We start from the raw sequence: 22,712 nt of genomic DNA on the forward strand, positions 1-22,712 counted from the left end.
TGTATCTACCTCTCAGCAGCACTGAATTGGGTTGAACTGGATACAATGTCTGTCTCTCCTGCCCTGTTTACCTTGTTGGGATTGAAAATGTGTGTCTGGATCTTGGGATCAGTTTGAGACTGACTCCTTCTGGTGTCCCTGACAGTGGAACTGGTGAGCTGTCTGTGCCTTTACACTCTGGGAATGATCACGTACCTACTGTGTGTTAGAAGGATCTGGGCTGTACTGTTCCTTGGTCCTGGGAAACATCACATCGATTCCGGTTCCTGCACAAAGGAGAAGTATTCCTTGTAAGACAAGAACAGGTGAGGGTTAGAACTTTACAGTTTCATCATTGTCATTTACACAGTGGGAACCCGGTGACACAAAGTGTCAGTGTTGGACAGCACTGTAGTACAGCAGCACAGTTTTGTTCCCCCTTACCCTGACCACAGCACAAGAACATAAGAACTCGGAACAGGAATAAGCCATTCAGCCCTTTGAGCCCTCTCCACCATTCAATGAGATCATGATTGGTCTGCTTCAACACCTGTAACCCTTGACATTTTTTAATATATAGAAATGTACCGATCCCCATCTTCAACATACTCAATGTCTGAGCATCCACAGCCCTCTGGGGTAGAGAATTCCAAAGATTCACCCGCCTCTGAGTGAAGGAATTCCTCCTCATCTCAGTCCTAAATGGCCTGCTCCTTATTCTGAGACTGTGTCCCCTGGTTCTAGATCCCCAGTCAGGGGAAACATCCTTCCTGCATCTACCCTGTCGAGTCCTGTAAGAATTTTGTATGTTTGAATGAGATCACCTCTCATTCTTCTGAACTCCAGAGAATAAAGGCCCGGTCTGCTATATCTTTCCTGATAAGGTAATCCCTTCATCCCTGGAATTAGTTTGGTGTACCTTCCTTGCACTACCTCTATGACAAGTATATATTTTTATAAGTAAGAGACCAAAACTGCACACAATACTCCAGGTACAGTCTCAACAAGTCTCTATTTCATTGCAGCAAGACATCTTTACTCCTATACTCATCCTCTTGCAATGAAGGCCAACATCCCATTTACCTTGTTAATTGCTTGCTGTACCTGCAAGTTATCTTCAGTGAAAGGAAAGATTGATTGGTTGGAAAAATGACAGATCAGATAGCAGGATTTCTCAGTACTGTCTGATCATTAGTCTGCAGTACTGCAGATTCCCGGTGCAGTCTGATCATTTGTCTACAGTACTGCAGATTCCCGGTGCTGTCTGATCATTAGTCTACAGTACTGCAGATTCCCAGTGCTGTCTGATCATTAGTCTACAGTACTGCAGATTCCCAGTGCTGTCTGATCATTAGTCTACAGTACTGCAGATTCCCTGTGCTGTCTGATCATTAGTTTACAGTACTGTAGATCTACAGTACTGATTGATTGAAGACATCTGGTTGATCAGCATACACATAATGGCCTGCACATTGATTAGCCTGCAAAGGAAAACAAAACATATATGTTGATGTTGACAAAGTATGTTGAACAATTTCTAGCATTGACATTTAAAACATTTTGACATAAAGTTTCCTGTCACTTTTTTAAAGAAAATTTTCTTAACACAGATTATTTGATGTCACAGGTGAATCTCAACTCTCCAAAGCTTTCAGATTGTCCATCTATGTTTTAGATCTTTGTAAGTTTTTGAAGCACTGCCAGATAAACAATCCGCAAGTGATGCTTGTTAATTGTTTTCCACACTGGACTGTCTTGTTCCTCTATAAGATTACAGTTCAGTCTTAGAAGAGATAAAACATCCCAGAAACCCTGATTTGAAGTATTAAAATGCAAAAAAAATAATCTAAAAGTTATCAAATACAGCTATGTATTTACTGAAAATCTGTCTTCAAACTCCTTGAGTACATAAAATTAAAGATCTCAACTCTCAGAGTGGAAGTAAGTTTTTGTAGATAACTTTCAAATACAGACAGTGTTTCTCTTTTCTGTCAGAAATATCTGCCTGTCTCTTCTGAGACTTTAAAACAATGTCTTGACTCCCTCATGATTTTTAAGCAGTCTTCTCATGAGATTTTCCATTTTCTCTCCACAAAGAAAGGCTTGCTCTTCTGGAGCACCTTTCACAATCACAGGACGTCCCAAACCACTTTCCACCCAATGAAGGTCTTTGCGAATTGTAGTCAATGTTGCAAAGTAGGAAACACAACAGCCATTGCCCACAGCAAGTTCCCACAAACAGCACTGTGATAATAACCAAATAAAACAGAAACAAATCGTGTCAAACCGCAGATTACAAAGAAAACAAACAGCCTACTCCAACGAGGCACCCAATCAGCAGTGAGGTGAACATTGGATTTAGTAGTCTCAGTTACAGACATAACAGGTCAGTCGTACCATTCACAGACATAGCAAGTAAGTAGTCTCAGTTACAGGCAGGGCAATTAAGTAGTCTCAGATACAGACAGAGCAAGTAAGTAGTCTCAGTTACAGACATAACAGGTCAGTCGTCCCATTCACAGACATAGCAAGTAAGTAGTCTCAGTTACAGACAGAGCAAGTAAGTAGTTTCAGTTCCAGGCAGACCAAGTAAGTTGTCTCAGTTACAGACACAGCAAGTAAGTAGTCTGAGTTACAGACATAACAGGTCAGTCGTCCCATTCACAGACATAGCAAGTATGTAGTCTCAGTTACAGGCAGGGCAAGTAAGTAGTCTCAGTTACAGACAGAGCAAGTAAGTAGTCTCAGTTACAGACAGAGCAAGTAAGTAGTCTCAGTTCCAGGCAGAGCAAGTAAGTAGTCTCAGTTACAGACAGAGCAAGTAAGTAGTCTCAGTTCCAGGCAGAGCAAGTAAGTAGTCTCAGTTACAGACATAGCAAGTAAGTAGTCTCAGTTACAGGCAGGGCAAGTAAGTAGTCTCAGTTACAGGCAGACCAAGTAACTAGTCTCAGTTACAGACATAACAAGTAAGTAGTCTCAGTTACAGACATAGCAAGTAAGTAGTCTCAGTTACAGGCAGAGCAACTAAGTAGTCTCAGTTACAGGCAGGGCAAGTAAGTAGTCTCAGTTACAGACATAGCAAGTAAGTAGTCTCAGTTACAGGCAGAGCAGGTAAGTAGTCTCAGTTACAGAGATAACAGGTCTGTCGTCCCATTCACAGACACAGCAAGTAAGTAGTCTCAGATACAGGCAGGGCAAGTAAGTAGTCTCAGTTACAGGCAGGGCAAGTAAGTAGTCTCAGTTACAGACATAGCAAGTAAGTAGTCTCAGTTACAGGCAGAGCAGGTAAGTAGTCTCAGTTACAGAGATAACAGGTTAGTCGTCCCATTCACAGACAGAGCAAGTAAGTAGTCTCAATTACAGAGATAGCAAGTAAGTAGTCTCAGTCACAGACAGGGCAAGTAAGTGGTCCCAGTCCCAGACATAGCAAGTAAGTAGTCTCAGTTACAGGCAGAGCAAGTAAGCAGTCTCAGTCACAGCCACAGCAAGTCAGTAGTCTCTGTTATAGACATAGCAAAGAAAAGAACAAAAGGTCTTATAAATTGTCATGTAAAAAAAGAATAGAGTCAACAGTGGAAGGCTGAAGGACAGTCCTCCACTGGTTGATTGTCCTTCCAGCTACACTGAAGTTCCTCTCCCTGATGCGACAGCTCGCCAGAATGCAAAGTATACTTCTAGCCAGCCTGGTCAATTTAGGGTATGTTACACTGTGTTCCTTCCACCAGCCCAACAGATCACGTTCGTTTTCCATCGCCGACACAGCAGGTCTCTGTGCTGTGTACTGCTGCACTTCATCATTTGTGTCTATTTCTTCATGAACATTCTCCCAGTCAGCAAATGCAGTCACTGCTTTTTTGGCAGCTGTAGGTTCATTATCAACCATTGTCGTTTCCTTCACCGGGTCTTCTGTTTTATTATTGTTGATAAGTCTGCGCACTTCGGAATAAACTTCTTCCCTATCATGGCTGGATAACATTCGCAGCTGATTAAATTTAGGCCAGAGAAATGTCGGTATTTTGTGCTCGTCATTTATTTTAACTTTCTTGAGAAGCCACTGTCTGTTCCGTTCCCTGACAACTGCTTGTGTTGGAGTATCTGAAGACAGTGGCATACAGAGTCGTTTAATTTTCTGAAACCACGGAATTACCAGGTTCTATGTAGGATATTGGTCTCCCTCGAGTTCCCTCTGAGCTTCATAAAATGGTCGGAGGAAATCCACCAAAAACTGCAAGACATCAGGGGTGATATTTTCCAGCCTGGAGCTTTCCTCACTCTGTTCCAGTTTCTCGTGCAGCTCATGATAAATATCCTGAATTGAATTCAGTGTCAGATACACAGTACTGTACCTCCTTTCTTCCATTCGATTTAAAGTTTTAAACAACTGTGCAGCAAGACTAGACTGTATAATATATGTCAGCAAGTTTTTGGCATGATGTATAGTTTCTACAACTTCCGGAGCTTCAGAAGCTAATTCGTTTGGATCAAGTGAATGTTGAAGGACCGTGTTATATACATGGTCCTGACAATCCAGACGTTGATATGGTCCAAGAGAAAACACTATGTTAGTGCCTTGACCTATCACCCAGACTAGTTTATGTAAATTTGCTGGGTCGAATCCAAATGTATTCACGAGCAGATTTAAAATCTCCTGCCTGATGTTTCTGCCAGTTTTGACGTCCTCCAGTGGAAACATTGCTGTTGTTAAAACTTTGACATGAAGTTTAAAATCTACTGTGATGTAATGACAAGTTATCGACATATAATGGATTTTATTGTAGTCGTCCGTCCACATGTCAGTTGTCATTCCCACATTCACATCCTTCAGTATGTCAGTAATCTGAGAAATTAGTTCTTTTCTCTTTTCTTTGGCCACATCACGACACCTTCTTGAAACTGTACTTGGATTTGGGAACACACTTGATGCTGATACTTGACCGTATGTCGCTCCCATATTGATAAGCTCTTGTGCTAGCTCAACAAACCCTTCACCAGAGACAGTTTGGAAAGATCGAATATCTTTGCAACAGAAACTCACGCATTTGTCTATAATTTCTGATTTCTTGTGAGTGGGTATGTTTTTTTTTGTCCGTACAAAGGAAATTAAGTCTGACCGCCTTGGCTCTGCTGCGGGTCGAGTACATCCTTTTACAGTGTGCCGTGGCAAAGATGAATTACCTGTCTTTTTGCTGTGATATTTTAGTAGAAGTTTGCAAGATTTACATTGTACAAATCCACTTGAACTTTTACTATTGCGGAAAACAAAAACATTGAAATGTTCCCACACAGAAGATCTACGTTTTCCAGCTTCAGGACTTTCCACTGCTAAACATTCTCCAGTCGACAGCATTTGTTTTACATCCATAGTGTACTGAAGTGTAAAATCACCTTTGGACACATGTAGTCGGGGCTAGTCGTGTTTGGGTCAGGCGGCCAGGCTTTAAGTCAGATTTCTACTTCCAAGTCCTGTTGTTGAAGGGAAAACAAGCAGACACTGTTTAAAATGTGTCCTTAAACTTCTCACCCAGTCTTTAAAAAACTGCCGCATCGTTATAGTGCAGCCATCTTTTACTGCTGTTCACTGTCCAATAACAATGAACAGTGAGACTCTGGATCTGAACCGGGAACATTCATTACAGTTTGGAGACAGAAAGCAGCAATGATTTTCAATGGTGAGTTCTTCTCATTCTGTCTCTCTCACCCTGTCCAGACACTGCCTGAGATATACCTCTCTCTTCTCCTGACTCACTCCATGTCCCAGGACCAGTACCTGCTAAAGGCCTGCTACTGGACCCGAACCCAACAGGACCTGACGACGTGTGTCGGGTTTGGGTCGATCACTCTTCCGGGTCGAGCTCTTGGGCTCGGTTCGGACAAACACAGTATTAATCTGACTTGAAAGGTTGTTTAAAAAGATGAAGATTGGAGCCACGACGTCAGTGATTGTTTGGTCATGAGTTAAACAGAAACCCATGGAGTTGTGCCACACTGTACCAGTATCTGTATTGCTTAAAATAAACACAGCGATTACCCGAAGGCTCAGTAAATATCATTATACATTATGTAGACTCCTGCTTTCCAGGTTGAAATACTTGCTGCAAGTTTATCCAGTGAGCAGCTGAGATGCAAAGTGCAGTAATGTTCTGAGTGATTAATTATTACAAAATGATGATAAAATATACAGTATTTGTATTAAAAATATAACTTATTCACTGTCAGGACTCTAGTCTACACACACACACACAGTACCTGACCGAACCACAGTGGACCCGAACCCGACACTACCCGACCATTCCTTTTCTTCCCTTCCTGACACTCAGCCTGCAAGAAGCTGCAGCGCATGCGTGATGAGGGCAAAGTGACGGCACCGGCTCACCGCGCAGACTCAATTCCGACCCGGACTCCCAGCTCCGGTCGGTTTTTTTAAATTTCAATACTGACCAGCAGAGACTGACGGAGTGTGTCCGACCCGAACCCGAGTCCGAAAGCCGGAGCCGCAAGCTGGGCCCGAGCCGAGGCGGACACATTTGCTCGGGTCCCGCTCGGGTTGGACTCGGGTATCCAGGCCTCCAGAGTACATTCCACACAGTCCCCGACTCCCGCTGAACTTCCCGCTATTCAATGTTAATCTCTGAACACATCTGCAGACTCGCTCCCAAACCTGGTGTTGCTGCTGGATGCAGATGTTGTTTGTTCACATACCCCGGGACCCGGATGTCTCCATTCGCAGATGATTTGAACAATCTTCCGCTCACTCACTGAATGACGCTCAGAGACAGTGTTGGGTGAGGGGTGCGCATGCGCTCTTCACTTCATTATGACGTCCCAGTGGGCGGAGCTATACTGCGCTTGCGCAGATCTCTGGAACAATTCAGCGTTCAAAACTCAATGGGAACTTTCCCCATTTCACCGTCGTCAATGTGTGAACAATGAAACTGAACATAGGGTTAGGGTGGAGGGAGGGTGGGGAGGGGTGGAGGGAATCTATAACCTAGAAAGCCGGGAGTTTATCCCATTTAGATGTTCAAATTGCCGTCTCTCCCTGCAGGGTGTTTGTTATTATTGAGACCCTCCTCTCAAAACAATCCGCCAGAAACATGGGAGGAAGGAGGGAGTCGGTGTGTTTGCTGGGACCTTGTAGAATTAATTTCAGTCAGCAATGGTTTGTCTAAACGGAGTGAAACCCGCGGTCAATGTGAGTAAGACCGAATGGCGATCTTCATCGTTTCATTCTAAACAAGAGACACGGAGCTGCCGCGATTATTCCGGACACACAAACACAGTGACAATAGAGCTCATCCGAGAGTTTCAGCTCCCGGTTGTTAAATGTCCTCATGTACACAGTCTTTGCTGTGAATTTTCAGGGCTCAGTTGCCGATGTCTAGTCCTGTATCCCCTAAACACTCGGAGCCAGGAGATCTTCACACTCCATTTTGAAAGATTTATGGACAGGAATTTTTCTAAAATTAGGCTGAGTCGATCATAACCTGCTGATCAGGCACAGTATTATTGAAAGAATTAATGAGACATTCTGTTCACTACTTGGGTCTTGAACTCGATTTGAGCAGATCAACAAGTGAAAGGTTCAGCATTTTTTCCAGATATAGCAGACAGAGCTGGATAGAAGGACTCTGGGTTAATCGTGCACACACAGGACAGTTTGAGTGACAGTCACACAGGGACGGGAAATAGTCTCAATTCCGTTGCCTACTCACCCAACAAGGACAATTCGGGACTGACTGAACATCCAACTCACTATAATTCAGTACTGGAGAAAGACAGAGACTTGTCCACTCCATCTTTCCTTACTGTATCTGGGACATTATGTATTGGAAAGTGTTCCAGTGCCTCTCACTCTCAGACAACAACTGACATGTGTTCAGACAGTCAGTGCTAGTCTTTCACTTTCCATGAATAGGCGCCTCTCCAAGAACCTGTAAATCCAATATCCCGAAGCAGCTGTTCCACCCAGAACTTGGTCATGGCAGGAGAACCCCAGGAGGACAGTGGAAACACTTCAGAGATGTCCTCAAATCATCCCTCATTTGGGAAGACATTGTACATTTCAGGGATATTTGTCAGGAACATGCAAAGGCGAAGTCGAGGCAGCGAAGGCAGCACCCACACCTCCAATGCAGTCATTTACCTGACCCTTCCAGCACCACCTGTCCCTGATATGACAGAGTCTGCATATCATGCATTGGACTTATCAACCATTTCAGAACTCATCAAACTGGAGTGGAGAAAAGTCATCCTTGATCGCGAGGGACTGTCTGAGATGGAAGAGAATAAATATGCCAATATAATGATCAGCAATAATAATGAACTGGATAGGGAGGAGATCGAGAGCAGGGCGATAGAATAGGGAGGGGAAGTGGCCTGTGACGTTTATATAATGTAACACATTGACAGAGATCCTGTTCTATTTGGGTAAAGACATATTCAAGATAGAAAAATGTAAACTACTCTCTCGCTGACATATTGTACCAGAGACAACCTCTCTATTATTTCCAAACTCAAAACAGGGCCAGATTATGAACAAATACTGTATTTCTCACTGAACCACTTTTACCTGTTGGACTCTCTGCAGATTCGCAGGACAAGGCCATTCAGATATATTTTCAGTAACTGAGAGATTCATTCTGATGACATTAAGCAGAGACTATCAGATGTATAACTTTCATCCCTCAAAAACTCGGATTCACTTTTGCACTTCGACGAGATCCGTTTGGACAGTTTAGGAGCCGCCCCCTCACCCCTTCCTCCGCTTTATTCCGACCATGTTCCAGTCTCAGTGTCACACACGTTACCATTAATTTGCTTTTGATCCATATAATTCAAAGGTTGTTTGCAGCGACAATCATTGAAATAATGATGATAATTATTTGTACATAATATCCCATATCCACCCTATCACCATGATTACAAGCAGACAGAATCAGGGGAAGGAAAAATATGGTAACAAAGACTATTGTTTTTGACATCACTGGTGAGTTAATAAAGGACAACCAGTACGGATTTGCTCAGGGCAAATCATGTGCCACTAACATGATTGAATTCTTGTGGTTGAAGTGACTGAAGGTAGTACAGTAATTATTGGATATATGCTCTTCCAAAGGCATTCAATCAAGTAGTGAATAATAGACTTACATGGAGAATAGAAATGCATGTTAAAATTGACACTGGTATGAGATGGTAGTTGGTTAAAGGATAGGAAGCTACTCTGTGACCTTGTCTTAATTACACCTTCTCCTTTGTTATCTCTTGCCCCACCCCTGCTTTACTTGCTTATAACCTTTGACAATTCGAATATTTGCTCGTTCTGAAGTAGGGTCACAGACCGGTAACGTTAACGTTGCTTCTCTCTCCAGAGATGCTGCCAGACCTGTTGAGTATTTACAGTATTTCTTGTTTTTATTTCAGATCTCCAGCATCCGCAGTATTTTGCTTTTATTTTAGAGTTTAGTAGTGAACTGATCCTTTCTGCTGACTGGGCAGAACTATGCAGTGGGGTGACGCAGAAAACTGTACGAAGAACATTACTTCGATAGGGCCCACAATGTTGAAGTTTGAGGAGGACAAAATACACAGTAATGCATGCAAATAGTAAAGAGCTGTAAGTTTCAGGTAGATGTTACCTGAACAGAGGTGAGACAGAGAATACCCAATCCATCTCACCTTTAGATTCCTGACCAAGATAGACCTACAAGGTACAAACTCAGGTTCTGTGATCAAGTCAGAGAGTTTATTAGGTTTAACTAATGCACAAAGTTAATAATTAACAAGGCAATAGATATTCAGTAACACACAACACCCGTTCTTGTTTCTGTGCTTGCTGCAGCAAGGACTTCTCTCCTTCTTCATCCCTTGCTGTGTTTTCTTGACTGTATTCTATCTTCTCCTTTTAAGTACCAACGATCATTTGTTGACCCCTGTCTAAGTGTGCTGACGATGCCCTGTTAAACCCTTTCTTTTATCCTTCCTGTGGTGCAAGGATGTTACCATATTAGTTTTGAATTGTTCTAAGTGTCTTAATTGGTCCAGGTTGACATCATTGTTTGACACTAGTTAGTTCATGGTTGAATCTACACACATTACAGATGTTTCCCGAATCTTTCTATTTTAGCAAAGATCCTAAAGGTTACATTCTTACTGATCCCAGACATTTTTTCTTTAATTCTGCCTTTATCCCATCTCTATCCCTGCAAGGAGTGCTGGTTTCTTTCCCATTGTCCTCACACAAATGTTTAAACAAAGTATAGCCTTGAAAACACATTTCATAATAAAGCAAGCAACAGATCAAACAGACTTCAATATATTGATGTACAAAGCATATCATTAATCCTATTATTTTAGCTGTCCTTTTTTGTCACAAACGCAAAATATGTCACGGTCCATCGCCCCCACATTGTGGATCCCCCTCCAGCTGCATGGGTTGTCTTTTTTTTCCTATGGCTCCGTGCATCTTCCACACTGATACATCTCTCAAGATGAGATTTTAACATAGTTCAGTGAAGATCACCGTCATGCTTTACAATCCAACCTTGACATTGCAGTTTTTGCATAAATGTAAGCTATGAAAATACTCTAAACTTTACACAGCGGTGAGCAGTGTTCAGGTGATACAGAAAATCTGGTGCGTTGGGCAGAGACAATCAGATCTATCAAAGTCTCTTGATGTTATGCTCCCATCTATTTTACTTACAACACAACTATTATTTTGTTATTGAAAAGCTTGGATAGATGGCTTTGGATTGTGTTATCTCAGTAAGTGGTTGTTCTCATTCCAGTAATGTGGATTGAGTGGAGATCTGATGCAGGTATAGGTAAGTTAGACAAGGAGAACCTGTTCCCATTATTTGATGGTACAAGGACGAGGAGACACAGATTGATGGTTTTGGGAAAGAGATGCAGGGAAATGTGAGGAAGCACTTTTTGCTTTACCTGCGTCAACTGTCTGCCCACAAGTGTGGTGGAAGCAGAGACAATCAATGATTTCAATAGGAAATTGGAGAAACTCTTGAAGGAAAAAAACTTGCTGCAGGGCGACGCTGATCAAGCAGGAGAATAAATCTGATTGGATGATGAGAATATTTTATCAATTTCAATTCTGTCAAGACTTTGACATTTTTTTCCTTAGTAAAACACTGCAACATGAAGTCAACCTGCAATTTAAGAGTGCGACGGCCGGGAATCGAACACATGTCAAACGCTTGGAAGGTAGCTATGCTCACCGCTATACCACCATCGCTTACGATACTGTCTGCTTCGGGCGTCGGTGTGATTAACAGAACGCTTTGCAATCATTTTAACTTGTACCTGAGCAATAAGTTTACGTTAATAAAAAGACAATACTGTGAATGCTGGAAATCTGAAATAAAAACAGAAAGTGCTGCAAATATTCTGATCAAAGGTCACTCACCTGAAACGTTAACTCTGCTTCTCTCTCCACAGATGCTGCCAGAACTGCTGAGTATTTCCAGCATTTCTTGTTTTTATTTCAGATTTCCAGCATCCGCAGTATTTTGCTTTTATTTTAGAATTTCGTCGTGAACTGATCCTTTTTGCTTACTCGGCAGAACTATGCAGCGGGATGTCGCAGAAAACTGTACAAAGAATAATGTTTTTATCGGGCCCACATTTTCGAAGTTTGAGGAGGACAAAATACATAGCAATGTATGCATATAGTAAAGAGCTGTAAGTTTCAGGTGGATGTTACCTGAACAGAGGTGAGACAGAGAATACCCAACACATCTCACCTTTAGATTCCTGACCAAGATAGACCTACAAGGTACAAACTCAAGTTATGTGACCAAGTCAGAGAGTTTATTAGGCTTAACTAAGATGCACAAAGTTAATACTTAACAATGGTAATAGATATTCAGTAACACACAACATCCGTTCTTGTTTCTGTGCTTGCTGCGGCACGGACTTCTCTCCTTCTTCTTCCTTTGCTGTGTTTTCTTGACTGTGTTCTAGCTTCTCCTTCAAAGAGCTAACGATCTTCTGTTGACCCCTCTCATTGCTGAACCTGACAGATGCAGGATAAAATCAACATTCACATACCAGGAACTGACAGATACAGAGTAAAATCAACATTCACATACCAGGAACTGACAGTTACAGAGTAAAATCAACATTCACATACCAAAACCTGACAGGTGCAGAGTAAAATATACATTCACATACCAGGAAATGACAGGTCCAGAGTAAAATCAACATTCACATACCCGGAACTGACAGGTACAGAGTAAAATCAACATTCACATACCAAAAACTGACAGGTACAGAGTAAAATCAACATTCACATACCAAAACCTGACAGGTACAGAGTAAAATCAACATTCACATACCAGGAACTGACAGGTACAGAGTAAAATCAACATTCACATACCAGGAACTGACAGATACAGAGTAAAATCAACATTCACATACCAGAAACTGACAGGTACGGAGTAAAATCTACATTCACATACCAGGAAGTGACAGGTACAGAGTCAAATCAACATTCACATACCAGAAGCTGACAGGTACAGAAGAAAATCAACATTCACATACCAGGAACTGAAAGGTACTGAGTAAAATCAACATTCACATACCAGGAACTGACAGGTACAATACAGATCGTTGGCCGGTATTTATTTTAAGGCAGGGAATTAAAAAGTGACGCAATGATCGAACTGATCCATGAACGGTCTTGTCGGAGATCTCTAAGTTACCTTCAGCTGAAATGTGAGCAGTTGGTATTCAAATAACTGCAGTAAATCGATTTTTTCTGAGAGGCTGTCAGTGGATCTTCAAAGAGCCGGTGTGCATGGTGCTTTATTTTTGTGCATTGTGGAGATCTGCAAGGAGCTGTTGAGCTTGGTCACCGCAATGTCCAATCGCAGGTCATCTTTATGTTGCAGTATTTTACAAAGGAATAAAATGTCAAAGCTATTACAGAATTGAAGTTGATAAAATATTCTCATCATCCAATCAGATTCATTCTCCTGCTTGTTCGACGTCGCTCTGCAGCAAGTTTGTTTCCTTCAAGTGTTTCTCCAGTTTCCTATTGAAATCATTGATTGTCTCTGCTTCCACCACACTTGTGGACAGACAGTTGCAGCAGGTAAAACAACATTCCCCTGCATCTCTTCCCCAAAATCAATTTTCTCTCTCTCCTAGTTCTTGCACCATCAACTAATGGGAACAGGTTCTCCTTGTCTAAATTACGTACACCTGTATCAAATTTCCCCTCAATCCACATTGCTGCAAGGAGAACAACCACTTACTGAGATACACAATCCAGAGCCATCTATCCAAGCTTTTCAAGAAGAAAAGAATAGTTGTGTTGTAAGCATGGCTAGGAGCACAACACCAAGAGACTTTGAGAGATCAACTGATAGTTTCTGTCCAATACACCAGATTTTAGTTCAGTTTAGAGATACACCACTGAAACAGGCCCTTCGGCCCACCGAGACTGTGCCGACCATCAACCACCCATTTATACTAATGCTACACTAATCCCATATTCCTATCACGTCCCCACCTGTCCTATATTTCCCTACCTACACATTGGCTAATGGCCAATTTACCTATCTACCTGCAAGTCTTTGGCATGTGGGTGGAAACTGGAGCATCCGGAGGGAACCCACGCAAACACAGGGAGACCTTGCAAACTACACACTGGCAGTGCCCAGAATTGAACTCGGGTCACTGGAGCTGTGAGGCTAACCACTGCACCACTGAACACTGCTCACCGCTGTGTAAAGTTCAGAGCATTTACATAGCTTACATTTATGCAAGAGCCGCAATGTCAAGGTTGGATTGTAAAGCATGACGTTCATCTTCACTGAACTATGTCAAAATGTCATGTTGAGAAATGTGTCAGTGTGGAAGATGCACGTAGCCATTGGAAAAAAAGGCAAGTCATGTAGCTGGAGGAGAATCCACAATGTGGGGGCGATGGACCGTGACATATTTTACGTTTGTAAAAAAATAAGGACAGCGAAAGTAATCGGACGAATGATATGCTTTGTACATCAATATATTGAAGTCTGTTTGATCTGTTGCTTGCTTTATTATGAAATGTGTTTTCAAGTCTATACTTTGTTTAAACCTTTGTGTGAGAACAATGGGAGAGACACCAGCACTCCTTGCAGGCAGAGAGATGAGATGAAGGCAGAATTAAAGAAAAAAAAGTTCTGGCATCAGCAAGAATGTAACCTTTAGGATCCTTGCTAAAATAGAAAGAATCGGGTAACATCTGTAATGTGTGTAGATTCAACCATCCTTGTCCTGCGAATCTGCAGAGAGTCCAAGAGGTAAAAGTGGTTCAGTGAGAAATACAGTATTTGTTCATAATCTGGCCCTGTTTTGAGTTTGGAAATAATAGAGAGGTTGGCTCTGGTACAATATGTCAGCGAGAGACTAGTTCACATTTTTCTATCTTGAATAAGTATTTACCCAAATAGAACAGGATCTCTGTCAATGTGTTACATTGTATAAACGTCACAGGCCACTTCCCCTCCCTATTCTATCGCCCTGCTCTCGATCTCCTCCCTATCCAGTTCATTATTATTGCTGATCATTATATTGGCTTATTTATTCTCTGCCATCTCAGACAGTCCCTCGTGATCAGGGATGACGTTTTTCCACTCCAGTTTTATGGGTTCTGAAATGGCTGATAAGTCCAATGCATGATCTGCAGACTCTGTCACATCAGGGACAGGTGGTGCTGGAAGGATCAGGTAAATGACTGCATCGGAGGTTTGGGTGCTCCCTTCGCTGCCTCGAGTTCACCTTTGCATGTTCCTGACAAATATCCCTGAAGTGTACAATGTCTTCCCAAATGAGGGATAATTTGAGGACATCTCTGAAGTGTTTCCACTGTCCTCCTGGGGTTCTCCTACCTTGACCAAGTTCTGAGTAGAACAGCTGCTTCGGGATATTGGATTTACAGGTTCTTGGAGAGGCGCCTATTCATGGTAAGTGAAAGACTAACACTGACTGTCTCGACACATGTCAGTTGCTGTCTGCGAGTGAGAGGCACTGGAACACTTTCCCTTACATAATGTCCCAGACACAGTAAGGCAAGATGGAGTGGACAAGCCTCTGTCTTTCTCCGGCACTGAATTATAGTGAGTTGGATGTTTAGTCAGTCCCGAACTGTCCTTGATGGGTGAGTAGGCAACGGAATCGAGATCAGTTCCCGTCCCTGTGTGACTGTCACTCCTACTGTCCTGTGTGTGCAGGATTAACCCTGAGTCCCTCTATCCAGCTCTGTCTGTTATCTCTGCAAAAATGTTGAACCTTTCACTTGTTGATCTGCTCAAAACGAGTTCAAGACCCAAGTAGTGAACAGAATGTCTCATTAATTCTTTGAATAATACTATGATTGAACAGCAGGTTATGATCGACTCAGCCAAAGTTTAGAAAAATTCCTGTCAATAAATCGTTCAAAAGGGAGAGCGATGATCTCCTGGCTCCGAGTGTTTAAGGGATACAGGGCAAGGAATCGGCAACTAACCCCAGAGATTCACAGCAAAGACTGTGTACATGAGGACATTTAACAACCGGGAGCTGGAACTCTGGGACGGGCTCTATTGTCACTGTGTTTGTGTGTCCGGTGAGTCCAGTCACACTCACTCCACCGCTCGATCCCTGTAGCTCTGCACGTTTAATACCTTCAAACGCTGTGTCAATAATCTCTTGAAGTCATTGATTGTCTCTACTTTCAGCTCCCTTATGGGAAGTAAGTTCCAGATCATCACCACTCAGTCCTTAATCGCCAGACATCTCCTGCCCCAAATCCTCAATTTCCGTCACTATGTCCTTGTACAATGAGCTAATGGGAACTGTTTTTCCTTGTCTCACTTGTCATGATGTTTCACACTTGTTGTAAATGTCCCTTCAGTCAGCTCGTCCATTGATCTTGATGTCACCTATCCACCAATATCCCTGACTTTCTGAATCCCTCTGCTACTGTCTCTTCAACTGTAGACCTCAATTCTGGCTTCATGCAGCTTCATTTTATAACTTAAAAATTATCAATGTGATTTCCAAATTAAAACTTACAAATAGACTCTCATCACTCATGTGCATCGCCCACAATGCTGAGCTTCGATTTTCTTTTAATGAAATCTATGTTAAACAAGACATGTCCTTTAAACTAATAAATGAGTTCTCAGTCAGCAAAAAGAGTGCAGATCTTTGTTGAACAATCATAAAAAGGGAGATAGGTAAAGTTCAGTTCACAAACAGTGCTCTGGGTAAAGATTGGACCCACACTTATATAACAGAGAATGAAAGATAAAGAGGTAAACTCACACTCACAGACCAGGAACTGATGGAGACAGAGTACAAGCTGCACACAGACAAAATATTAAAAAAACAGTTTTAAAACAGAACAAGTCAATGCAATTTATAAAATGATTCTCATCATCCATGTACGTCTCCCGTAAAGTTATCATTTTTTGAATAAATATCGATTTAAAATAGCCTTTAAACTGATCAGTTTTCAGTCAGAAACTAATAGTAAACATAGAGTTATTTACAGCACCGAAGGAGGCTATTTGGCCCATCGAGTCCATGACTGCTCTCCACAGTGCAATCCAGTCACACTCACTCCACCGCTCGATCCCTGTAGCTCTGCAAGTTTAATTCCTTCAAATGCTGTGTCAATAATCTCTTGAATAATTGATTGTCTCTACTTCCAGCTCCGTTGTGGGAAGTGAGTTCCAGATCATCACCACACACACCGTGTTCGCAGCAATTCTCCTGCCCAAAATCCTCAATTTCTGTCACTGTGTCCTTGTACAATGAGCTAATGGGAACTGTTTATCCTGGTCTCAGTTGTCATGATGTTTCACACTTGTTATAAATCTCCTTTCAGTCAGCTCGTCCACTGATCTTGCCTGTCACCTATCCACTAATATCCCTGACATTCTGACTCCCTCCACTACTGTCTCTTCAACTGTTTCAATGTTGTTGATCCAATGGAGAACAAACCCATCTCTACTTCACACATTCTGATAAATCTCCTCTGTACCCTCAAATAACCAGAACTGGATGCAATACTCCACTACAACCCCGTCACCGTGTTTATTTTACACATCCGTCTGTCTTGTTTCGAAAGAAACAGTGCACTCGAATGGAACACGAAGCCCGTGCTCTTATTTTAAACATTAAGACACAAGGAGTATGGAATTCAAACACACGCATGCAGATCACAACAGATTAGCTGTTCATCGTTTTAATCACTCGGCCACCTTGTCTTCTGTGAGTAAGCTGAAGTGAGGAGGAATGATCCGGGCAGAATGAAAAAGTTGACGGGCTGGTGCCAACAGAACTGAAACAGTTGAAGAGAGAGTAGCAGAGGGAGTGAGAAAGTCAGGGATATCGGTGGATAGGTGACAGGCAAAAGCAATGGATGAGCTGACTGCGGCGAAATATTGTGGCTTCGCGGAGCACTAAATGTGATTGGTTACTTTAGATACCCAATCAGGTAAATACAGAATCTCAAGAATTGACTTCATTGTGAACCAGCCAATTAAGAACATGGTTTTCACCCATCCTTCATTAACATAGATCTCTGGGGATGTGTATAAAATGCGAGTTCCGAACTTTAAGAGCCACCCACAACGTCTCTCAAAGAGCTACAACATTAATCTCTATAATATCAATTTGTTTTGATATTTTTAGCAAGTATTTTCTAACGGCCTTTGTGATCTCTGTTTTAATCCCACAGATTCTGGTTAATACAGTTTCACTGCCCGTGCGATCTTCCTGTCTCTACTTAATAATGTCCCGATCATTAATTACTGACCATTTGTGAGCTTTGTTCACGGACGCGTTCATATTCGGCCCCTCTGCTGTATTTCGATAATAAAATCTGATTTAACGCACAGGCATCATTTCTCAGTCACTCATATCTCGAGATCAAAGTTTGTCCTCAATAAGTAATCAGCACATTATCTAGAAACCCCGGTGGTGTGGGAACCCTCAGTCTCACTCTTTGACACCTGACACTAAGATTATACACTCCGCTGTTGTCTCTCACCAATAGGGATCAATCTATAGTCAGTGATGCGGTATCATTAGGAACATTGAGCTGAAATGGTGACAGAATGCTGTGAAAGAGGCTTTCTGTCCGCTGGTTATAGAATGTTTCAAAAAGGATAGAGAGTAAACCCGAATAGATGGCGGAATGTGAAAGTGAATCTGGAAATTGCTACCACATGTGGAATAATACAATATGAAAAAGATTTTAAAATATTTGCTGTCAAACCAAGTTACCTATAAATGTGATGATCTATATTGAAAACGCTCTGAATTTTACAAATATATTGGCGGGCTTTTCAAATTTGAGAAATCGTTTGCAGTCTGACAATTTCGCGCCGTTATTTTCCGCCCTCATCTCCTTGGCGTGTCCGGATTGGCAGCTCTCTGATTGGTCAAATGAAGAGTGACCAATCACCAGCGCCCCCAATACCATTCCTCACGAAGGTATAAATGGGACTATTGTGGGCTTTTCTCAGCAGTTTTCCTGAAAGTGTTTGTCAGATTGTGGAAATGTCTGGAAGAGGGAAGACCGGTGGGAAAGCCCATCGTGTCGATGCCGGCCGAAAAACGACCCACCTATTCTAATCCCACCTTCCAGCATTCAGTCCATCGCCCTGCAGATTACAGCACTTGAGATGCATATCCAGATTCCTTTTCAATAAGTTGGGGGTCTCTGCCTCAACTACCCTTTCAGGCAGTGTGTGGCAGACCCCCACCACCCTCTGGGTGAAAATAAAATCCTCGTTTTCCCTCTAATTTTTCTACCAATCACTTTAAACATATGCCCCATTGTCAATGACCTCTCTGCTAAGACTCTTCACCTCCACTCTGTCCAGTCCCGCCAAAATGTTGTACATTTCAATCAGATCTTCCCTCAGCCTTCTCCGTACTGGATTCGGGCATTTAGCGGCTTCCCTCTTGTGATATTTGTCAGGGATTTTAGCAATTCTACCGTATATACAAACGAAAGCTTTTACACAATGATCGGCAAATAAAGCTTTTGTTTAGTCCTAAACTGCTCGCCCCTCCAATAAAATGATCTGTGCACATTGGTTTCGCTGCTCTAGACCACATTTCTCTGCTGCAGAGATCGCAGCTCTTTGTCTTGCCGATTTGGTGGCTCTTAAAAGAGCCGTTGTGTTATTTGATGCCAAACTCAGTTCGGGGCAGGGTGAGTTTAGGCGCGCTCCCCGCGGATACGGCGGGCCAGCTGGATGTCTTTGGGCATGATGGTGACTCGCTTGGCGTGGATGGCGCACAGGTTGGTGTCCTCAAAGAGCCCCACCAGGTAAGCCTCGCTGGCCTCCTGCAGGGCCATGACGGCCGAGCTCTGGAAGCGCAGGTCTGTCTTGAAGTCCTGCGCGATCTCCCGCACCAGGCGCTGGAAGGGCAGTTTGCGGATGAGCAGCTCGGTGGATTTCTGGTAGCGGCGGATCTCCCTCAGAGCCACAGTGCCGGGTCTGTAACGGTGAGGCTTCTTCACTCCGCCCGTGGCTGGAGCGCTCTTGCGGGCCGCTTTGGTAGCCAGCTGCTTGCGGGGAGCTTTCCCTCCGGTCGATTTGCGCGCTGTCTGCTTGGTTCTGGCCATTATGGTAGAAGATGTGGAACAAAGACACTGTAAATGTTGAGGCTGCTCAGGGCCTGTCTATTTAAGACAGTAGAGGGACCGCCCTAGTGTTGTGATTGGATGCAGCCCCGTCCATCAGTCAAGTTTGAAACCAGCTCTGGGAAGGAAAAGGGCGGCGGGAAATGCTGGGCCCTGATTGGTTGAACTGCAACTGAAACTGAAATTTAATGAATTTCAAAAAGCCCGCCAATCTCAGATTAGCAAACAAGGCAAAGATTTTTTTTGAAACGACACCTAATATAACGGGAACAATTATAAAATCTCACTCCCTGTAGCTTTATTTGTTATTCATTGGTCAAGTGGTCATTGGATAGACATATGGATGAAAATGGAATAGTGTATGTCAGATGGTGTAGATTAGATTAGAATTAGAATTAGGTTGCACGGGTCGGCGCAACATCGAGGGCCGAAGTGCGCTGTAATGTTCTAATTCTAATTCTAAAGTCCTAGATCCCCCTCTGTGTCTTTCAACACAGTTTGAATAGTGGTCTCTGGCGGGAATAAAGCGCCAGTCATTACTAACTATAACGGCAGTAAATCCCGCTTCGTGCCGGCAGTTCAGACCCTCACGTATAAATTATCAAATGCAACCGTTTAATTCATGATGCGTTTGATAAACAATGAACAAAAAAAGACAGTGAAATTTCTGTGATATGTAAATTTAATGAGAGACTGTAATGATGAATAAAGCCGTTGTTGATAAAGATAAACAATATGCAGATAACTTGATCTAAATAAATTCCAATTCCAATGTCACTGCTATCTATGTGAGTCTTTGGGTGGCTCTTGGAAGAGCCTTTGTGTTTGGTAGAAAGGGTGGATTTGTTTAGCCGCCGAATCCAAAGAGAGTGCGGCCCTGGCGTTTCAGAGCGTACACCACATCCATGGCGGTGACCGTCTTGCGCTTGGCGTGCTCAGTGTTGGTGACCGCATCTCTGATTACATTCTCAAGGAAAACCTTCAGCACCCCGCGCGTCTCCTCATAGATCAAACCCGAGATGCGCTTCACTCCACCACGGCGAGCCAGGCGGCGGATTGCTGGCTTGGTGATACCCTGAATGTTTTCACGAAGCACTTTGCGGTGCCGGGCTTTGCTCCGCCTTTGCCCAATCCTTTGCCTCCTTTCCCTCTTCCAGACATGACGCTTCTTCAGTCAAATCACTGCTGAATGAGAAACGAGCTGTTTCTGCTGTCTTTTTTATACAGCCCGCCCGGACCTGACTGAAAAAGGGACAGAGAGTGAGAGGCGGGGCGGAGTGGAAACTGAGTGACAGACAGAGCAGAGAAATGTCTTTCATCCTCCAGCTCCGCCTCCCACTTGCTCGAACCGCCAATTTAAAAAAAAACATTGCTCAACAACAGAGCTCAGCACAAAACTTCCAGACGCGGCCTTTCTAGTCAATGATAACAGAAACCCGGAGCTTTTAGATAAGGATCTATAACAATTAAAAGTTGATCATATATCCGCCTAAGTACAGTGCTTCCGATCACAAGTCAACCCGTTTCCACACACCTCCCCTCCCAGACGGATTGATCAGTTTACTAACACCTTACCCCAGCTGAATTAGAAAAACTCATGTATTGGGGTTTGAGTTGTGATTTGGGGTTTCTCGCCAGTATTCCTGTGTTAGACCCTCTCACTCTGAATTAGTGAAACGAGCATGAACTGAGACTGTACCGAACGTATCCCCAGTTACAGTGAGGCCGGGACATCCCTCTGTTTTGTTACAGGGAGTAGGGGAAGGGCTGAGTGTAGTGTATATCAGTGAGTCACCAGGGATCCTGCATTTACTTCCCATAATTTCTATGTGAAATGTGCACACGGCGGCGGGACAGGGATCATTTGATCGGGGCATCAGCTCTTTCCTGAGAGATGTGGGTGGCTCTGAAAAGAGCCCTTGGGTTCAGATGTCTACAAGTTTTCCGTGCAGTTTCACTTCTTTCCAGGGGCTGCTTTCTGAGCCTTTGCTGCTTTCGGTTTGGTCTTGCCCCTTGATGATTGAACTTTCTTGAGTGCCTTTCCGCCCGTGGCACTCTTGTTTTTTTGGCCTTCTTCACAGGAGACTTTTTCGGAAGCGCTGCTTTCTTCGTTGGGGATTTCTTTGGCGTTGCCGCCTTCTTGCTGGCCACTTTCTTGCCTGCTGCTTTCTTCGATGCCGATTTCTTGGCTGCTAGTTTCTTGACTGGTAATTTCTTGGCTGCTGATTTCTTTGCTGTCACTTTCTTGCCAGCTGTTTTCTTCACTGAAGGTTTTTTGGCTGCTCCTGACTTCACTTTCTTTCCCACATTTCCCTTGGTTCCCTGCTTAGGGATTCTCAAGGAGCCGGAGGCGCCCGTTCCACTGTTCTGCACCAGGGAGCCTTTGTTCACATTCCTCCTGATACTTTGCTTGATTTGGGTCCTGAACTTACCCACATCCACACCGCTCCTACTCATAGCCTTCTTTATGGAGGGCAGTGAGGTCCCCCTGTGATTGGAGCAATACGCCACAATCTTGAGGATCTTCTCGCTCAACGTGGGACCGGCTGAATTGTTCCGGGGAGCCGCTTTCTTCTTCTTGGGTGTCTTGACTTGAGCGGCGGCGGCTGGAGGAGCCGTTTCGCCGGCTGCTGTGTCGGTCATGTCCAGGACTCTGCACAAATTCTCTCTGTCAGTAGGAACTGGGTCAGAAATGAAGCCGGTGGTGGCGGCACTGAGCAACTTAAAGGCAGTGAGCGGACGGAGGCGGAGGCAACCTGCTGTCAGCTCCCGGCTCCTGCTGCCTCTCTGTGTTTCTCTCTGGCCCTAAACTCTCCAATTCCACTGAAATTCGGGTACTGCAGAGTCCCAGACTAGATCCTTCCTGTCTCTGACATCAGAATGCTTGCTGTCGAAAGGTTTGCACTTGAAGTAAAGACTCCATTTTTGACTGAAACCCGTTTTATTGCTGCACTGATGGCGCTCTCTCCCCCGATAGCTGACGTGTTCTCTACATTTTGACTGAAATCTTGAAATCAACAAAGAAACTACACTGAATTCCCACTTTGGGAATGAGAAGGGGAGCAATGTGCTTCTTTGACTGGCA

The 22,712-nt window shown here is 43.4% G+C and overlaps 2 protein-coding genes and 1 pseudogene across 2 annotated transcripts; all 3 read right to left on the reverse strand.

The window, feature by feature from the left end:
- Positions 1 to 19,198: 19,198 nt before the first annotated feature.
- LOC137363318 (histone H3) lies at positions 19,199 to 19,609 on the reverse strand. The gene has a single exon (XM_068027192.1). It carries the CDS (start codon positions 19,607 to 19,609, stop codon positions 19,199 to 19,201), a length of 411 nt encoding a protein of 136 aa, XP_067883293.1.
- Positions 19,610 to 20,474: 865 nt separating this feature from the next.
- LOC137363320 (histone H4-like) lies at positions 20,475 to 20,788 on the reverse strand (annotated as a pseudogene).
- Positions 20,789 to 21,072: 284 nt separating this feature from the next.
- Positions 21,073 to 22,270, reverse strand: LOC137363322 (histone H1-like). Its single transcript, XM_068027196.1, has 2 exons — positions 21,638 to 22,270; positions 21,073 to 21,084 (listed from the first exon to the last, which is right to left on the reverse strand). The coding sequence occupies exons 1-2, from the start codon at positions 22,268 to 22,270 to the stop codon at positions 21,073 to 21,075; spliced, it is 645 nt and encodes a 214-aa protein (XP_067883297.1).
- Between the last annotated feature and the right edge of the window lie 442 nt (positions 22,271 to 22,712).

The sequence above is a fragment of the Heterodontus francisci genome, unplaced genomic scaffold (assembly GCF_036365525.1).
Source record: "Heterodontus francisci isolate sHetFra1 unplaced genomic scaffold, sHetFra1.hap1 HAP1_SCAFFOLD_210, whole genome shotgun sequence".
In the NCBI taxonomy this organism is placed as follows: Eukaryota; Metazoa; Chordata; class Chondrichthyes; order Heterodontiformes; family Heterodontidae; genus Heterodontus; species Heterodontus francisci.

Excerpts from the sequence above, each read along its gene's own strand:
- LOC137363318 (XM_068027192.1), bottom strand. The coding sequence starts at position 19,609 with ATGGCCAGAACCAAGCAGACAGCGCGCAAATCGACCGGAGGGAAAGCT.
- LOC137363322 (XM_068027196.1), bottom strand. The coding sequence starts at position 22,270 with ATGACCGACACAGCAGCCGGCGAAACGGCTCCTCCAGCCGCCGCCGCT.